Source organism: Sparus aurata, chromosome 21 (assembly GCF_900880675.1).
Source record: "Sparus aurata chromosome 21, fSpaAur1.1, whole genome shotgun sequence".
In the NCBI taxonomy this organism is placed as follows: domain Eukaryota; kingdom Metazoa; phylum Chordata; class Actinopteri; order Spariformes; family Sparidae; genus Sparus; species Sparus aurata.
The window spans coordinates 10,617,532-10,637,281 of NC_044207.1; the positions used below are offsets into that span (position 1 = coordinate 10,617,532).

Genomic DNA, 19,750 nt, shown 5'->3' on the forward strand with positions numbered 1-19,750 from the left:
TCATTGTGTCCCCTCTCACGGCGGAGTCGGTACAATTCGGTGGGTGCCATGTTTATAATTGTCTGTCACACTTGAAAGGGGATTAGATCTAATCCCTCGGATATGCTCATTTCAGAATTTCCAGATTTATGTACACTGTTGCTTTCTCTCTGTGCGTTATTGGGTTTGATTCGGCTGGCAGCGGCGAGGGTGAAATGGAGGAGCCCTGCCACCTGCTGGTCGCGGCCATCACTACAGCAACAAACCGTGTTGACCGCTTTTTGAGTTTAGCCTGAAAGCTCAACTACTGTGTTCAAGTCTACGTTTAACTTTACGTCTTTTAAACGCCACAATGTCATCAGATTTCTACCATTTTATTACAAATCAGGCAGTTTATACATCGTTCTAGTGATTACAGCGAGAGAAATCAAAAGGTTGGTTTACTGGCACCAAAATCTGTTATTCTTTCATTTCTTTGGCATGCAGCATGGGGAACATATTTGGTACGTCTTTTTTTTTTTTTGGCATATTTTACACACATTGTATTTAAAAAGTGCTCAGCTGCTGCAGGACTGCATATTGCAATCTATGATATTCCTCTAGAAACATAAAAAGCGACTTAAAGGAGCACCATGTAGTTGTGGGGAAGACATTTTAATCAGAAGAGAAAGAGCTTAATGACTGATTTTTAAAAAAAAAAAAAAACCTAAACAGAACAAACAAACTTTACTTTGTTTATGTGTGGCGGACCCTGCCACCTTTCTTGCTTCAAACAGTGTTCTGGGAGCTTATTTTCCTCTGAGAAAAGCTTGTTTATTTAGTGATGGAACAAATAAATATTTCTAAGTTTGTATTATTACCTCATTAATATTGGTAATATTCAAATTTTGAGTTGAATTTCATCTCCAAAACTACACATTGCCCCTTTAAGATAGTAATTATAAGCACAGGTAATGGTCAACATATACATTACACATATCATAATAAATATATATTTTTTTTAATTGCATAGTTTGCAAAGCTAAGCTGCAATTCAGATGTGCAAAGATCAGACCTAACTGTGAACACCAACAGAAAAGGCAATAGAAAACATTTCCTGTATGCTGAATCAACAGTCGCGACACATCTAAGCTTTCCCTCATTTGCAGATGATTTATAGCCGGGCTATCCCGGCAGAACTCCACCGAACACTCAAGCTTATCCTCGTGCAGACATCAAGGATTCAGAAACAGTATCGTGAAAGCAACAGCTCAACCCAAGCACACAGTGTTAACATTAAGTTTTCGAGGTGCCTCACAGAAGAGAGCACATGTGGGAGGATCATATGTCTGCAGATTCTTTCCCAGTTTTCCAGTCCAAAGCCCGAGCTTTGGCGTGAGCCTGCAGGAGGGCGGCTGTATCCGTGTGGGAACCTTGCAGGGCGATAGAGAGTGCAGTTCGACCACGCTGAGGGAACAAAAAAAATAGGAAATAAATTAGGAAGAAGGAGCAAAACTTAAATCCATCTGAATCCTCATTAAAGTAGACACGGGCTTACTTACAAACGCCTATTTTTAGGCACGCTAGTGGCTTAGCTCCAGGGATGGCACAGTCCAAACTTGAGAATTTGGTTCAAACATTTATTTTCCTCACAGGATAAATTGAAACAACTTTTATGATCTTCTTACCTTTGTATCTACACCATCCCCAGGATGGGGCATGAGGTTTTTTTTTTTTCTTAATTAAATGTAGGGTTTTATTAACGGTTTTATTTTAAGCAATATGTAAGAATTTGCAACGTGTCAATTTCATTCACAGGCTAACCAAAACAATTTGGTTGCAGCATATCACTACAGTAACTGCTCATTGCTGCTAACTGCTATTGTTATCAAATAAGCTCAGTTTGCCATGCAGCTAGCGGTACGGACTGTCAGCCTGGAGCATCAGAGTGTGTTGTTGCTTACAGTGCAAACAAGGGAGCTTTGGAACTGGACGGGCCAGGGCTAGGTGGTTAGCATAGTCGAAATCTCTTCAACATAATGCTGTGCATTGACGTCATAATGCTTACTTTGTTACTTCCTTACACTTTTAATAATTTTAGTTCATTTTTGAATGCTTTCAACTCACTTTATTACATATTGCATCCTTAAATATTATCATGCAAATGATAACAGAAACATTATACCTGCTAAACACCAACATTGTCATTGTCCTGCTGCCGTTAGCATGTAGCTCATAGCACCACTGTGCTTACAGTTTCACAGAGCCACTAGCACGGCTGTAGTCTTGCTTTCATGTGAATAGTTTAAGGTACAGAATTAAGGCTCCCAGAGGACAAATTAACAAAGCTACAGTATGTGCAAGGCTGCATTTTTTTTAGTCCTTTAGATAAATGGGTTAAGATTTAATTCCATCAGACTTAATTAATTAGTCTAATTAATCTGAGTTTGTGTCAAGGTGAAACATGTTGAGTCGAGTTAGGACGCCTGCGGTTGATGGTCTTTTTTCCCTCTTACAATCTACTTTAAAGGCAGACTGTATATAAAGTAGGAGATGCATTTGCATCAGCTCCTGTGCTCTCTCCCCTGCCTCTACTCGCTCCAGACTGGCAGATAAGGTAGTGTTAGCGGATTAGCTCATCTCAGCCCAGGGAGATTTGTTTTACTGTAGCCCTGATTAATCCTGGGGAAGCTCTATTCAGCTGAATCCAGACTGTCAGTCCGCCCACGTCCTCACAGTGTCAGTCAAAACATTCCAGCTTTCATAAATCTAAGCTCCTTTTTTCTGTTCAGTCCTGTGTATAGAAAAGTAGATACGCCACTCTGTTAATAAATATAACAGGATATAACAGAAATGGTGTCTGAGTCATCGCTCTGTACTCTCAAATTTGATTTGGTGGGGACGCTGTGTGCAGATTATTATTTTTTTCATTCAATTAACTGTGATTCCTTTGGTTTAACGACCGTGAACATCTAATGCCACGGACGAGACAACACGCGGCCTGTATCACACATCGCACACAAGTGGTGGTTAAAACGAATACAAAACTTTGCTGCAGAATCACCTTGTCAGTCAGGGTGAGGTCACACTGGCTCCTCTCCAGCAGCAGCCTCGCGATGTGTGTGTGGCCCCTCTCGGACGCGAACATCAGGGCTGTGGTTCCCTGGCTGTCCTGGATGTTTGCGTCCGCTCCACAGCTCAGCAGCAGGCGAACCATCACAACTCGCCCGTGTCTCACTGCCAAGTGCAGGGCTGTTTGGCCCGTCTGTAGAAGACAGACAAGAGGACGGACACACAATAGGAACATTTTGAGATTTGTCAAAAGCTATATTCATCTGTCCTATCTTGACAGTTTCCTCTAGCATTTAGCGCCTCTCATCTTTTGATGTTTAGTGTCTTGGGAAAGAATGCTTTAACAAAAAAACTAAATTTGATGGTCAAAATTTATCCCGTTTTTCAGTCCCTTGTGTGTGTCGCGCTTCAAAACACTGCATCCTACATTCCCCATAATGCAACACCCCCAAGCTCTAATAGCCCAATATTATATACCCTTAATGACATAATCAATCACCTCAGACCTCCTTCAGAGTCACATTGTATGTATAAGTTTTTTACAGGCTGAGAAGTACTCTATTACAAGTTAACTGATTTTCATGTGTAAATACAGTGTAATGACCCTTTAATAATGAGTTTGATTGTTTGCCATCTTCCGTTTATGACTCTGGAAACTGGAAAACAACCTGCACATAATCCAGATCCACTCCTCACCTGAACAACCCAACTGCACGTATTGCTCATGTTGCATTTAAACCGTGTTTGCAGTGGTTTCAATACCTGGCTGGAGCGAAGGTGAATGTTGCCCAGCTCCATTAGCTTGCGGACCACCTCCATGCCACCTGGGCCATCGGGCGCTGTCAGACAGGCCAGCATCACTGCTGTGTAACCAGCCTTGTTCTGAATGTTCACATCACTCACACCTGTAAGGCAAATGAAAAGTGCAAACTCAACTTTCTCGGTGTTTACAAGCCGACTACTCTGGTGTACAACAGCACTGGCAGCGCAACACTATCACCTGTGTCCAGTAGCAGGCTGACGATGCCGTAGTTGCAGTGCGACACGCTGTAGTGCAGCACTGTGTTGCCGTTGTCGTCGGCCATGTTGACCAGGAAGGCCAGCAGTGAGGGTGTGCTCTTCTTCACTTCTCTCAGGTACACGGCTAACCTGCTGGCCTCTGACGTCTCCTCTGCTGCCACGCTGAACCAGTGCTGAAACAACACGACCAGGGCCTTCCTCTGGAAAAAAAGGGGGCGGGCATACAAGACAACAACTTAAACCAAATCGAGCCTGAGGAGGACGGAAGTAACGTTGGACCGCGGACAGTAACACCATCTCACTGCTTCATCCCTAAATCTATACATTTCTTCCGGGAGAAAAAAATCTTATCGAGGTCACACATTCCACCTTTTCCCTGAATGATCCTTTCCTTCTTTGCTTTTAGCATTAAAGTAGACACAGAGCACCCATTAGCATCCATTTAAAGTAGTGTTTCTGTCCACCTGTTGAATCTCAGTGCAGCATGCCTTCTCCTTAGAGCTCTATTTTTGGTCACCACCAGCAAATATCATCTCTTAAGCTGCTAAGTGCTCCGCTAGTCACTCACTTTCGTCTTCTGCCATTTGGTGCTGGGCAGGCTGCGCATGGTTGATTTGTTAGAGCTGTTTCACTGTAAACAGCTGGAAAAAGTAAAGCTATAGCTATAACTAGTAAGCTGTAAAGACATGAGCGTAGAGCTAGCTAGCTCACCCAGCTACCTGGTCCGGCTAAATAGCTCTGGCTTAATTAGCCTCACACTGGTCTTTATCTTCTTTTACTGTATGTTAAAGCCTATCAAGCATTCAGTAGACGCAGAGCAACATTAGCAATAATTTCAAGTGTTTTTATTCACCTGTTGAATGTAAGTGTAATATACCCTCTACTTAGCACTCTGATTTTGGACCTTATTGGTTTCTTTAGCTGCTAAATGTGCCACTGCGTTCACCACCTAGTCACTAACTTTCTCTGCCCGCTGTTTGGTGCTGGGTAGGTTGTGTGTGATTGGTTATTTGAGCTGTTTTACTAAAAACAGACAAAAAATAGTTGATGACAGCAGTGAGAGTGAATCAAAACAGTCAATTTGCCTGCCATAAACCTAAAACAAGGATGAAGGATGCTAAAACGCTCCGAAAAGCGGAGGGAACTGTAGAGTTGAGTGATGATGATGATGATGATGATCTGTGAGATCTTCACATCACACAGACGTTTCATCCATTGTTGATATTAAAAAAAATGAAAATTGCAGCTTTAAGGTCCAATAAAGTTAGATTGAAAGATTTTTACATTCACTTTAAGATATAAAATTGTCTTCATTGTAAGCGGCTTCAATATCCAATAAATCAGTTGTATTTGATTTGATTGAAGGTTTCTGTGGAAGAATCAACTGCTTACCATGTCCCCATTAGGGTTATCCATGTTGTCCATGTGGTCTTTAAGGAACTGACAAGCAGCCATAAAATCTGCGCTCATTGTCTCCCTAGAAGAAGAAGCATGTGTGCATAAGAAGAGAGAATAGGGAGGAACATTTTGCCTCATAGCGTTGGAAACACATTCCCATGAGATACAATAAAAACACAGAAGCTATTCCCTGAAGACTCAACATCACAAACACATTTTCCAAACAAACACTGATAAGGCGCTTGTTCCTGTCCCCTCACCGGCCTCCGGTGGTTGTTTCTGAGCCAGAGCTGCCCTCCATCTGTTCTCCTGGGGGCTGTGGTTTCGTCTTGGCCGTTTTCTCCTGAGCCGGAGCTTCCACAGACGCTACGCCTCCATCTGTCCACCCTGATCCCGCTCCTACCGATATCATCTGTCCGTCTGGGCTCGTTTGCCTCTCTCCCTCCATCCCTCTCTTCTCCGGGTCTGCATCCACCTGGGCAGCAGCCATCTCCCTCCGGGTGCTCTCCTTCTGCTCCCCCTGTCCGACCAGATTCCTGCTACTTTTGCAACTTTAAAAAAACGGAGTAAAGGAGAGCAGAGCAGAAAATTAAAACTATCCGCTTCCCAAGTGCTGTCAGATGTTGGCAGCTGAATCTACGCGGAGCAATTTTGCATGCCAGAGTTCACAAAGTTCACATATTGCTTTCGTATGCCTCAAAAACTATACCCCTTCCATTATAATGTCAGCATTTACAGAATCTACACTGAGGCGAGCCAACCACTTTTCCCCTGCAATGTCTGACTTGGCTCATGTCGGAACAAGATTGGAAGAGATTTCTCATGCATTATTCATGATGTATGGGTTTTTACTGCTTCAAAGAAAATGTCCAAACAAATTCAGTATGACACTTGTGTTTTTCGTTTTCATAGAGAGCAAGTCACACTGCATTGACTCGTATTACAATTAAATAGATGTCATTTATTATAGCGATACTGAGGCAGAAAAAATACCCTGAGCCTCGGGAAACGATCCTTGAAACTGTCACAGTAACCTCTTCCGCCTTGTCTGACTAACGCAGAAGTAATGAATAAACTCTCGTCGAAGGCTCTGGGAAATGGCGAGTGTCATCCTAAGACATGGGAGTCGCCGCTTTTCTCCTCTGACAGCTTTAGAGGGAGTGGTGTTCATCTCTCGAGCTTAAATTATGATGTTTTCCTCAGTCATAACCATACAGCAGTAGCTTAAATAACCATGAGTTAGTATGTCTGTCAACCAGAACTATGGTTTAAGCAGTAATCAAAACTCTTAAGGCTACTAAACTCAGAGAGTTATTTACTAACCCATCATCAACACCCTCAGAATGAGGGCTCTTTGACGTCCAGGCCCATCCGTCTGTCCTCGGGATGGATTTAGAGGCCACAGGGAAGATAAACAGAGGACATGATGAGATATCGAAACAAAGCTTGAACAACAACATTCAAGACATAATTATCATGGCATGACACGACCGCTGCTTCACAAACACTAACACAAAAGGACGATTACTGAGTCAAAATGGTCTACATCAGTACAAGAATAAGCCACGCAAATCGACAACAGCCATAAGTTAACATGTATAATAGGTCAATTGGGGGTCAAATTTGGAATATCCTAATGAGGCTTCTACTTCAGTAGACTTTCAAAGTGAAGCAAAAGAAAAGCAAACCAACAAAACCTCGTTTGAACACTTCTGTGCTGTGAGGCAAATGTGGCTATGACACATTTAGCAGCTCTTTGAAGATGTAAACTGTTTCTTATTCAAAAATGAGCCTGGGGTTTTTTTAAGATCAGCCAAATTCCAAACACAAACTTGCTCTTATTCCTGTACTGATAAAGCTGTGAAGCTGCTACAGCTCTTAGCAGGCGCAACAACTTATGCTCTATTTTGCAGAGACTTTGCACTACACACGGCATTTCACAGCATTACAACATCCGAATGATATGGCGATTAAATCCAACAGCTCCCTTTAATTCAGTCCAGTCGCTGGTTCGATTCCCCTAGTCTGCGTGTTGAAGTGTCCTTGGACAAGATACTGAACCCCAAACTACTCCTGGTGTACTGGTCGGCACCTTGCATGGCAGCCACCGCCATCAGTGTATGAATGTGTGTATGAATTACTGTAAGTCACTTTGGACAAAAGCGTCTGCTAACCGTAAATACACCTGCCTTTTCCCATCAAGATCCATGCTTTGTTCCCTGAGAAATTAAAGAAAATGTTGACATATGCCCGATCTCGCAAAAGTATAATTTCATAACCATAATGTTTGCAGCTTTTTTCGCAATTCAAGTTCAGTTCTCTGAAAATGCCCCCTGGAGACTTGGATGACGTGCTTTTGGGGAGAAGCATACAGAATACACTCTTTGGGGGTTTCGCATATGCTATTTTTGCTTTGCATGCTGGGATTTCTGACACTTCAATAAGGGGCAAGCTCAAAAACTGAAAAATTAAATAGTTCAAAACAACTAAAACCGACCTTGGTGGGATAAATCATGGGCTCCAATGAGACACAACCAATCAGTTAGCAGATTACCAACTGAAACTAAAGGTTTTATCTGTAAGATGTTAATCAATGCAGAAGTTCACCTTTGAGGAACAAGGGTAAAGTAACATTATTACTAGGCCATACTTTGGTGGTTGTTCTGCCTTGTAGATAACAGATTGATTTCTTCATTCCAATCCAAGTCCAAACCACGACATTGGATACAGTCTTCCCACATGTAATGTGAGATCACTGCTTCTCTATATGAAGCCTAGAACATCAAGTACGAATTTAGTCCGAAGTACATATTTGTAGTAGTCTTTGAGGGCAGCCATCAGTACTATATTGATGATCAATCTATTTGTTTTCACAGAGTCCTGCTAAATACATGTTGTTTTAATGTACAATACCTGCAGGTTGAAGCCTGTATCCATCACTGTGTCCATGCTGTGTGTAGTAAGAGGCGAGGACATCAACAAGTCCCATCATCTCCTGCTGCAGAGAGGTGACCTTTGGGTCTGGGTGCTTTAGATTTTTACTGTCCTCTCCTGACTGATGGCCTGAACACAGACACTCCCACTGCTGATCCAGCAGCCTCTTGATCTTCTTGATGTGATGCACGACCGCTGCTGTATCTTTACCGTCGTCTGAAGACTCTTTTTGACTTTTTTGCCCATTTGTGGTAACAGTCATTGCAGTGATGAATGCATTTGAACTTCTTGACGCTTTATCGTATGGTTCAATGGATCTCACCACTGTCTCATCTCCGTCCTGGTCCACCACCACCCTCTCTGCCCGAACCCACACACCAGGATTCCTGATAAGGTTCTCAATCTTTCCGTCTTTATTTCTGCTCTCCTCCTGCTGCTCCCTCAGCAGCCCCAAGGCCCTCTGGAGCTCCTGACCAGTCTCATGGAGCTTCTGCTCCAGCACAGCAACTTTAGCCTGCAGGGAAGTCACCGTCAGCAGCTCATCGAGATCTGTACTAGTCCTCCACTCATGTGTCAGATTAGAGTCCTCTTGATGGTGATTTCTTGGAAACATGATATGACTTTCATGCCGAGGCCGTTTGATGTCCACTGTGCTGAAGTGGGATGAGGTGTAAGGGTCTGCAGATCCGTTCATTGAGGGTGTAGGTGGGATATGTGGATTCAGGCCCAGACGGAGCCTTTCTCTTTCCTCCTGGAGGATGCAGATCTGCGCCTTCAGCTCTGGAATCACCCTCATCTCCAGCTCCAGCTCCCCCACACGTTCTAGGGCCTCTCTCAGGCGCCTCAACAGCTCCGAGCAGTCCTGGGGCCGAGGGCTCTCTGGGGAGCAAAAGACGTCCTCGCAGGAGATGTTTCTTCCTCCAAGGTGATCCCTCGAACTTCGGAGGCTGCCAGGGTCGTCGGTGGACTCTGATCCCTGTCTCAGCAGGACTGTGAGAGGCAGACTGGAGGCACGGAGGAGATGAGGTCTGATGTGCTCACCTAGAGGTTGCTCATCAAACTCCTTGATTCTGGCCTCCATCTCATTTAGCGTTTTGAGCCCTGTAGGAGAGAGGGGCGACCTGTGATCATTTGCCCAGGAAGTGTAGCCATGATGGTGGGCATCTGAGAGTCGGGACCTCGGGGCAAGCGCTCCAGTAGACCCCCAGGCATTCTGGCGGTAGCCACACCCAGACGGGTTGAGGTGCCTGGGGAGAGTGCTTGCCCGAGGGCCCTTGCTACGACGCTGGATGGGGACTCTTTTGATTGTGTTTCCTTTCTCTATGTCATCGACATATTTAAGGAAGTCCAGGTCAAGTTGAAAGCCATACGGGGTTTCCACTGAGTAAGGGGGCTTCCCTTTAACTCCATTCTCTGTTGCGATATGAGGCAAGATATTCCCTGTAAATATAAAACAGTAGTTCAGTATCCATTGCAAATAAATGGCTGATTTAGTGAAGGTCTCAGGGATTTTGTTACCGTTTTGTCTTTCCATCATTTCTTGTCTTCGGTACTCCAAACAAGTTGTTGTCACATTATCCGGACCGACCTTTGGTATCTGGCAAAACAAGCAAATTTAAATTAAATTGAAGACTAAATTGAGCCAGCAATATGAAAAAAAACAAAACACTTGAGGGCATGTTTACAAGTGGCAGAAGTGGTTATTGTGAGGATATCTAATAAAATAATGAACACAGTCATGATTTCTGAGAGGGAAAACAGATGAATTTTAGCGCTGCCATTCACTTGAGGTTTAGCTGCGGTATTTCTGGTGAGCGACTGGGCTAAGTCTTAATTTTACGCCCAGATGGAGGATCACTCTGGAGAGCAATACTGCCTCTTTGTGATCCCACACGTAGCGCAAATCAACAAAACACAAACATTCAATTAGGTTCGAGTGCTTTCTCCCTCTCTTCTTCCTTCTCTTTCACTTCTTTTTCCCCAAGACTTCTGTTTTCTCTCACACTCTCGCTCTCGCTTCTTCATTTCTTCCATGCATCGGGCTGCTATTATTCAACAGTGGCAGGCCTGATGTTCACTTGATTACAGCCTTGCCATCCAGAAGGAGAGCTGAAAATAGCTTGAAACTCTTTAGCCCAGCAGCTCTGGCCCGTGGAGAAACACGCACTCCTACAGACACAAATACAGACAACTATTGTTGTGAGTCACTACTTTCCTCCCATCCGGCTCTCTGTGCCTCCTCCTAGGTCCAAAGTCCGCTTTCAGATCTTTGGTTTACTTTGACTGAACTGTCTCTGACTGGAACTTCCTCTCATCTGTCTCCCTTCTGTTTAAAGTATTTGTGGTGTCCAGCATTTTTACAGGACTTATCTCCACCGCCCTTCGATTCTGCTAACTCTCGCGTCTGCCAGTCCCCATGACACACGTCTAGAGGAGAGAATAGTCTCTACTCTGTGTGGTCATGGCTCCCCCTTACCTCCTTTCCTTTAGTATGAAACGCCTCTCCCTTCCACCCTTCACCCCTTCCCTCCCCCCCATGTTCCTCCTCTCCTGACCACCAGCCTCTGTGGCAGCCTGCTGTCCTCTCGAGGCACCGCAGCCACCGAGCCGCAGCCCCAAACAATGTCAGCTATGCAGTAAACAGACAAACACCACCAAATGGCCCTGCTGGGAATTTCAACCTCCATCATTCATACTCTCACTGCTGGCAGGCAATAAACAGCAACAAATCTGCTCATTACGATTTATGAATGCACACATTCTAACAACGTAAACACTTAGATAGGTACATGTACACTTGAATTCGGAGACACATGCTGCAAATGTACGTGCAGGTGTGCCGGTCCTGAATGCACACGCAATGTATGCAACAACGTGGCATTTATCCTACAGGATGTGCAAATATTAGAAACAAAATATAAGTAACTAGAGTTTGTGAAATTTTAGCTTTAGCCCATCCTCATCAAGAAAACGGGCACATAGGTAGATTGTGGTCAGCAGCTTGTTACGACCCATGTTTACTGTCCTACGGCGGCGAAGGAAGGAGTCTGGTAAAGCAGTATAAAAAGAGAAAAGGCACTTTAATAAGGTTGTTAGGGATGGTTTATGGGTAAAACAAGCACAGAACTTTTACCCAGGATAAGCTGTTTGTGTCCAGTGGGTAACAAAAGTCAACGGCGAGTTATTTTAAGTTATGTATGTACGTTTGTAACTGAAGTTATTTAAGTAATATTTAAACCCAAACCACAATGTATTTCTAAACCTAACCAAGTAGTTTGAGCACTTTAAAGCGAAACTCTCGCTAAAATGCAAAATGCAAGAGCATTGAGAACATTGTTTGTATACGCAGAGTTTACTAAAAAAGAACGTTTTTTAACAACTGCCCTTGCCCTTGTTCCTCTAGCCGTCGTCATGGCAGCCCAGACGTACTCGGGGATCAACACAATGTTCTCAATGCTTGTGTTCATGTGTAGAGACCCTGGTGATACTACGAGCAAAATTTCATGTTGTGTCGAGCCTTTTTAGTGTTTTAAAGATAGCGATTTTAATGCTATCGTAAAAGTGCCCCATGCACTCCCATTGAAAATGAGTTTGAGCCGAAAACGAAAATATGGTAAATCTTAAAAGTGCCTCTTTTGTCGTAATTATGCTTTAACATGAAGGTTTGACTCATATAAATTCACAAAAAAAGCCTAGGTTGCATTTTGGCGAGAGTTTCACTTTACCTCATCAAACTTCGAATGCATGCTCAGGTCTGGAACACTTGTTGAGTTGTTTAGGTACGAGGATGTTGTTTAAAAAGTGCTGAAAAAAAAGGGTTTTTTTTGGTTTGTTTATGCAACATTATGCAAAGAAAGGTGCTTTGGGTATTTGAAAATATTATAACCCCAACCCCAGTGAAGCACTGATGAGGAGGCTGAAGTTTGTTGTTGAAGCGCCAAATATCCTGCTTCTACTACATGTCACTGTCAGTCAGTGTTTGTGTTTGATAGCCGTAAATTGGGGGATCATTACATAACAAGTGTGAATATGTATATCCCCATAGGCCTAAACACAATCAAGTATCAGTCGGGTTCTAGAGAGAACCAATATACTATTACTATATACATGATACTATTGCTGCTATTTCTGAGTTTTGGTTCTGATCTAAAAATAATAACCTACTTTTTCAACACCTTGCATTTAGAAACAAAAGCAGACTTGTCCACAAACATTGTGTGAACACATGAACAAGAACTTTGACCGATACTATATGGTCTAAAATTATGAAAACTGCTATTTTAATTCAGAAGTATTATGGGTATTATTATAAAGTATGAATGTGGGTAACATTCGAGGCTAGAACAGGTTTCTGAACTTAATGCTTGGACTGAAAAAAGTCTGATACCACAGTTAATACTTTCTATATTGACGTAATATGGGGAACCCTGCCTGGTAAAATAAGATAAACAGAGAAACTTGTTTTCCTTCATGCACAAAAAAAGTTTAATATATCTCACTGTATGTTCTGTTGCCCTTACAGAAACCTAATGCATGTGTTGTACATTGAAACTGATACAGTATGTATGTTGTTATGCCAGCGGGGTTTTATGATGTAGAGAGGAATCTCTCAGCACTCATTCTGACAAGTCTAAGTTTAGCCTATACATGTGGGTGTAGAGCTGAAGTACATGTCGAGAGAAAGGAAACCGAGACATCTGTCTTCGCTTCACTACAATCTAATAGAAGAATAGCCTCCAGGTAGAGACACAAACTGGGAGGGCAACAAGATAAATCATTCTGTTGGGATGAAATATCTAGGGCGAGTGAGACGTTAAGATTAAAAGACAGGCTACTAATGAGCAGAGGCTGTAGCCACCACTGACCGTCAATCAGCTCAGCGCGGTGCAGCAGAGCACCTGTTACTGCAGACATCTCAATCAGTCTCCCTGCTGGCTCCGTCATCAGGCGGAGAGATACCACTCTCATGTCTGAAGGCTAACTATGACGCCACAAGCAGGAGGAAGATGCACGTAGATCAGCTTATCTCAGCACAAAGACTGGCAGCAGGGAGCAGCTGGTCTGGTTCTTCTGGACAACCCTCCCCTTAAAATCAAAACCCAACTTTGTCATTTGCACAGACAAATGAAATACAACGCTCCGTTTATGAACTTTATGCTAAGCTAAGCTAAGCTAACCATCTCCTGGTGGTAATATCATATTTATCGTACTGATATGCAAGTGGTATCAATCTTACTCTCGGCAAGAAAGTAAAACAGTGGATTTCCTAAAGTGTCAAACAATTCCTTTAACCTGCTGTTTGATTTGAGGACGTTTTAAAAATATCCCCACCAGCTACTGAAAACAGAAATGTACATTTGTAGACCACTCATTGCCTGCTTTCACACAAACAATGTGAAGTCCAAAGTGCCTCGCCCACAAGCTCCTTACACATAAATATAGACGTACTTGTAGCCCTCTCTCTGACCAGGTTACCACAGAGGAAACAATATAGCAGAGTTAGGGTTAGGGCAATTCCCAAGAGTCATTGCCTAACTCCCTCCACATTTCCGTGGCGCAGGTTTTAATTGTGTTTGCTCGGAGCAGTGGGCCAACCTCACAGGAAACCCAAGAAATGAAACGTAAAATATTTGCCTTACCCCGAACAGGCCCCAGCCAAACAGCGCTGCTGCCTCTGCACACATTGAACTCGATCCAAAGTCAAGCAATGGAGTGAGTTTTCAAAATCAATGTCCTTTTGTATTCTGCTGTTGTTGTATTACAGTTCAGGAAGCGACACTGCCTTTTCAAATGTAGTTCTTTTCATCTTTATGTTCCCACAACAGCTGCGTCTGTCCCCTCTCACAGAGACCCTTAAGACTGCCTGCATCAGCACAAACCTCGTAATCACAACATCTCAATCCACAGCGTTCTTTACCAAAGCCACAAATTAAATACGAACTCATGACACAGCGAGAGGGGGCGACCTCCCAACGAAGCTATGATAAATGCTTCAACTTCAGATGAGGACAAGGGGATCGTTTCGGATTAACGTTTGGTTTAGTCACTGATGGTACCAGCAGAAGTGTTGCTCTGTTTTTAGTCACATTGCTCCAGGGAGGGCCATGTTGGTTGGTCGGTCAACAGCTGGAATTGTCGGATTGGTTTTCCATGAAACATTCACGGTCCCCAGAGGTTGCATCCTAATAATTTTGCTGATCCCTTGACTTTTCCTCTTGTGCCACCATGTACTCAAGATGTTTTCTACCATACACTGTTGTAGGCAAAGCAGAAGAGACACTGACGATATTTGCCGCCAATGAATCAGGCTTTCACCATCTAAAGGAACCTGCATGTGAGTCTGAATTTGTAGCATAGCCAATACAAACGGCCTCTTTCTGAAATGACCTGGTCAAAGTCTCTCATCAAGGGCTCGATTTTCAAAAACACAGGCAAATGAGTGTGCAGGATTCTAGCTTTTGCTCAGACCACTGAGCCCAATAAAGCCAAAAAAAGAACTGCCTACCTCAGCTTTAAGTTTTTATAGAGCACCATCATTAAGTCAAGAAATGTGATATATCCAACATTTAGAAAACAAATGACATCACCATCACCATCATACTCAGTCGTACTTTGAGTTCGGTGCTAAATAGCTAACTTTAGCATGCTAACATACTGAAATAGGATGGTAACTTTCGTGTTCATGTTAGCCATGCCATTGTCAACCTTTTAGCATCATGACTTTAGCATTTCGTTCTGAGAGGTGCAGCCTCACGGAGCTGCAACAGCCTTTTTAGTGGAATTCTATATAGTCTTTATTTTTTTTTCATGGGTTCATGTGGGGTGATCTTGCAAAGCTGTCAATTTGGATACTCGATCCCATTGTCCCAGCCACCCACCCACTTGTACTCTGTGTTTGGACAGAAGCACTTTTTGGCACCGCCACAATGTGTGGATGCCTGCCTTCTAAATTTGAGACAATTAAGGTAATCCTGAACTTGGGACCTCACAATAAATCTTAAAAACCCAGAGCCCTCCCTGTGTACCATGCCAATCACTATGTTTCTCCCTCCGTCTCTCTTTCCTCCCCAGTACCTGTCCATCTCCCTGTACAGTTCTTACATGTTTTCCTGTCTATGTTATGTTCCTGGAAAAACTCATTCCTCTAATCCTCTTTTTGGCTGTACAGACCGCAGCTTCTTTTTCCAGCGAATAGCTCTCAACCTTGTCTTCTGTTCGAAGTTGATTTAGAAACCCAGCAGTTTGGCTCCCTCTCACCTCCTGCTCTGGTCTATCTCTTCTTTTTTTCTGTCAAACTCGCATTTCTCACTCACTGTCTCCAAGAAGACTTCTGAGAAATCCCTCAAATCCTGCGATCTTTTTTTCAATTTGTGTGTTTTTGTCTCGACAATTTTGGACCTCTGCAGTTGCCCTGGCCGCTTTCCAACAGCCACAGGGTCAATTTTTTTATTTTTTTATTGTGGCATCTGAGCCTCATTGTGTGGCATGTGGAGCCGAAGCTCATAGGATGAAACAGCTGCCAGGGGCTTCATGCGAGGAAGAAAGCTGTGGTATGTTAACATGGCAAGGTTAAAATAGAAAGCTCGCTGCCTTGTGTGTGTGCTCACGTGGGCATGTGTGTTTGTGTTGCTTCAGGTGCATTTCTGTACAGAGTGTAAATATAGCTGCAATAAAATGTAAATGTAATTTAACGTTTAATCTTTAAAAAGGAAAAAATATTCTCCTGGAAGTCTGATTAGTATTCAGCACAGGTTCAGAGGTCCACTCCACACAATTTGTTAAATCACTTTAGAGTCAAAAGCTTTTCTGACCCTGAATTTAGATCAGCCAGTCCCGGATCGAAGACTTTCAAGGTCATCATTGAGCATCTTGGCTTTGATTAACTATCCAATCCAACAGTCCTCCGCTGACTGAGAGATACCTGATGAATATTAAACCAGAGCTTACCTTGTTACATGTGTTCAGCTCCAGTTTCTTCCACTTTGTCTTGCTGATGTGAGGGCGTGTTTGTCAGACAGTCCACTACAGTCTGCTCTCAGCTCAGTTCAGCCTGCCTGTCTGTCTCCAGAGAAGGCGGGGACGTGCTGTCAGGGAGGCTGGCATGCCACGGCTGTTTGGTAAATGCCAATGTGCAGCCCCCCTGCCATAACAGAAGCTGGGTCTGCCTGTGAGTAAAAGAGAGCAGGGAGCAGGGAGGGGCTTCTGATCATGCCTTCCTAGTCTACCTCAACAAGACTGACAAGTGGGAGTCTAGACAAACAGAGCCACGCCCACTCCTTCAGGCAGCAGCCAATAGGAGTTCAGAGGTGTAGCCTGCTGGGCAAGACAGCAGCTCTTCTGGGATCTTGGTGACAACATGTCAAAATATGGAGCACCTGGTATGAAGTAAGAGAAAGTACCAGAGTCACCTTACTGTGTACCGTCCATAATCCTCTCAGATAACATCAGTGACCACGCAGTGCCTCATAGACCTCCCTCTTTCAGAATGTGTAACCCTATCCAGTGTTATGTGGTGTCTGTCCTCTATAATCAAGTAAACAGGGGGGAGAGTAGAGAGCCTGGTGCCACCAATGGGGGTTAATTCTCTCTGTGCATACCTCTCATTCTTCATGGATCCTCTTTCAGCCCCTGCCCAGCATCTTCATTTGGTGCATAACAGTACTGGCCATGCCAGGAAAGCCCGTCCCCTTCTCTTTATAAGGAAAGCGGACAATAAGTAAATACCCTCTGGTCTGACTACCTGTCATTCATCAATTGCTTCTGAAGGAGTTTTTTGGCCATGCTGGCAGTAATTGCTGTCGGCTCCTGAGTTGCCACCACTTTTATTTAGACTGCAGTATCTAAAACTATTAGATGGATTCCTTGGAAATTCATGGTCCCCAGAGGAAGATTGAGTCTTGATTTAGTGCCACCAGCAGGTCAAGGTTTTTGGTTTTTTTTAATGTTACTGTCAACACCTATAGGATGCAATTGCATAAACATTTGTATAGAAATTCATGGTTATCCAAGGATGATTCACACTGACATTAGTGATCCCCCAACTTTTCATCTACCACCACCTGGAGGTTCACGTTTGTAGTCTTAATTAAATTGTCACAACTATCATTTTGATTGCTGTACAGACACTCATGGTGCCAAGATGAAGTACCTTACCAACTTTGGTGACTCATGATTTTTAATTTACTGCCATCAGCAGGTCAAAGTTTTGACTTATGCACTTGTTTATAAGTCAGCATCTACTGGATGTATTAGCACAACATTTTGTACAGTAATTTGTGGTACCCAGAGGATGAATCATACTGACTTTTCTCTCTATCAGGAATAGGTTGATTACCAGTGCCTCCCAAAACAACATGTATCACTGTTACCAAAACCACATTACTGTTGCAGAGTACCAGTGACTGGAGTCGCAGTTTTGCCAGGTTTAGGAAAACATTTGTGGTTTTGCTAAAAATATCCAAGTTACTAATATTATATCAGTGTTTCCCATTAGTTAACGAGACTTTGGCGGCCCACCAACGTTTCATATCCTTGCTTCCCCAACACGTCTCTCACTCCTAGTCAGTCTACAGCCCTGCTACCTTCGGTACACGTACATTAACAAGCTCCCTCTCACATGCTTTTGCACACACACACACACACACACACACTCCGGTCCTAGGCCAGTAAATCACGCTGCCTCCCCCTCGTATTAAAGCTGGTCAATGTGAAGTGGAACTAGCGATATATTCTGTGATGGAAAGAATAAAAACATAATAAAGACTCGCAGGAACAGCTATCAGGTAAACTTGTGTTTTTTAATAGTAACGGTTAGTTGATGTGCTAGCTTGTAGTCAATCTCTCTCCAGTCTTTTATCTGTCTTGTTAACCTAGCCGGACAGTGTGTAGCCTATATCTTTCTTTTCACCAGCCACTGCCAGCGCTGTACCTGAAAACGTGAGACTGAAATACAACTCATGTTATTTACTAAGTTTGATAACTGCCGACAGGCAGCGTGTTAATGAACCGCAGCTATGAGCGATAACCCAGTTGAGCATATAAAGTTAGGATTGTACCCCTGGGTGCTGATAATGTTAAAAAAAGGCTATGATTATCAGGTCTTTCAGTCAGGGTTATGTTACAAGTCAGGACTAATAGGCAGTATTGACTATAGTTTATAGTGTTATACTTGATAATTTTTTTTAAAATGTATACTTCCATAATTTCTCCATCATGGCCATGTTATTAATGAGATAGCCTCTTAATTTTTGCCTTCAACTTTTAATTGTGCAAAAGGGCTCAGGACTTCGCAAGAGGGTCTGACGTCCACCCCCATAGCCTAACAAACTCCAGTAGCAAACACCATATAGGAATATACCTATGTTACATAAGCAAACTGATGTTATGAAACATATGTGAGGTAGTAACCTAACTACGCACTTTACGTAAGTTAAAATAACTTTTTCCACTAATTATTTTCACACTAGTTTCCACCCTATGCAGACTTGTCTCTCTTTATACTACTTCAGCCGACTTCCTCCTTTGTTGTCGTAATTGTGTTGGCCAAGAGAGGTCGCCGCCTAACGAGAATAGTAAATATGCATCATAGCTGCTTTTACAGTCAACCTACACTGTATGGGCATATTTCTTGTGAGCACACTAACTTAGAGACAATGTAAACACCCGTTCAGACTCGCTGTTGGATGGTTTTAAAATCCACTTCCTTTCCCCACGAATTGGTTTGGGGTGGCATTACATGTGGTGAACCCTTCCCATGGACGCACAAAGTAAGGCGTGAGGAAGGCAGGTACATGACAGTTCTCTTTATTTTCTCTAATGTGTTTTATTTCCCTCTCATCTTACACCTTATGTTTACAGGTTTGTTTGTTTTTCTGTTTCCTTCTTTTTTGGTTGTGTCCACGTTTGTGTTGTGGTGCAACCGGCTCAGTTTGTCTCCTTGGGCCAAGAGAAATGTTTGTGTTCCACCATGGGGATCCCACAGTATGTGCCTTACCGTGAAAACTGTTTATCAAAGTCTCCATTTGCTCGCATCTGACTTAAGCCTAACTGGAAAGCAAAATAGACTAGGCAGTGGTAATGAAGTGTATGAAATCATGAAGCGGGAAAGCCTCACAAGGAACTGCAACCACCGCCTTGTGCCCCACCATGGATGGAAAAGGAATTAGCAAGAATTAGCAAGAAATACTCCCTTTTCCATTACCGAAGCAGACAACTGACTCCGAGAGGGATTGTGGTTTGACTGGAGGGAGGGAGAGGGAGAAAAAAAAGTCTTTATTGCACCAAATGACTGCTGACGGATTGACCACATACTGCAGAAAACTTGGCCAACAGGCAAAAATGTTCTGAAAGACAGTTTCCGAGAAAGATT

The 19,750-nt window shown here is 43.3% G+C and overlaps 1 protein-coding gene across 1 annotated transcript; it reads right to left on the reverse strand.

The window, feature by feature from the left end:
- Positions 1 to 337: 337 nt before the first annotated feature.
- On the reverse strand, positions 338 to 16,492 carry LOC115573069 (KN motif and ankyrin repeat domain-containing protein 2-like). Its single transcript, XM_030403686.1, has 10 exons — positions 16,330 to 16,492; positions 9,901 to 9,979; positions 8,362 to 9,822; positions 6,772 to 6,823; positions 5,709 to 5,999; positions 5,443 to 5,527; positions 4,031 to 4,250; positions 3,793 to 3,935; positions 3,023 to 3,223; positions 338 to 1,425 (listed from the first exon to the last, which is right to left on the reverse strand). Exons 2-10 carry the CDS (start codon positions 9,917 to 9,919, stop codon positions 1,300 to 1,302), a joined length of 2,598 nt encoding a protein of 865 aa, XP_030259546.1. The 5' UTR covers positions 9,920 to 9,979; positions 16,330 to 16,492; the 3' UTR covers positions 338 to 1,299.
- Positions 16,493 to 19,750: the final 3,258 nt, after the last annotated feature.

Coding starts and splice junctions, on each gene's coding strand:
- LOC115573069 (XM_030403686.1), bottom strand. Junction 5,528..5,708: donor GAAACAACCACCGGAGGCCG/GTGAGGGGACAG, acceptor TTCTTCTTCTAG/GGAGACAATGAGCGCAGATT. Junction 4,251..5,442: donor ATAACCCTAATGGGGACATG/GTAAGCAGTTGA, acceptor CTTTTTTTCCAG/AGGAAGGCCCTGGTCGTGTT.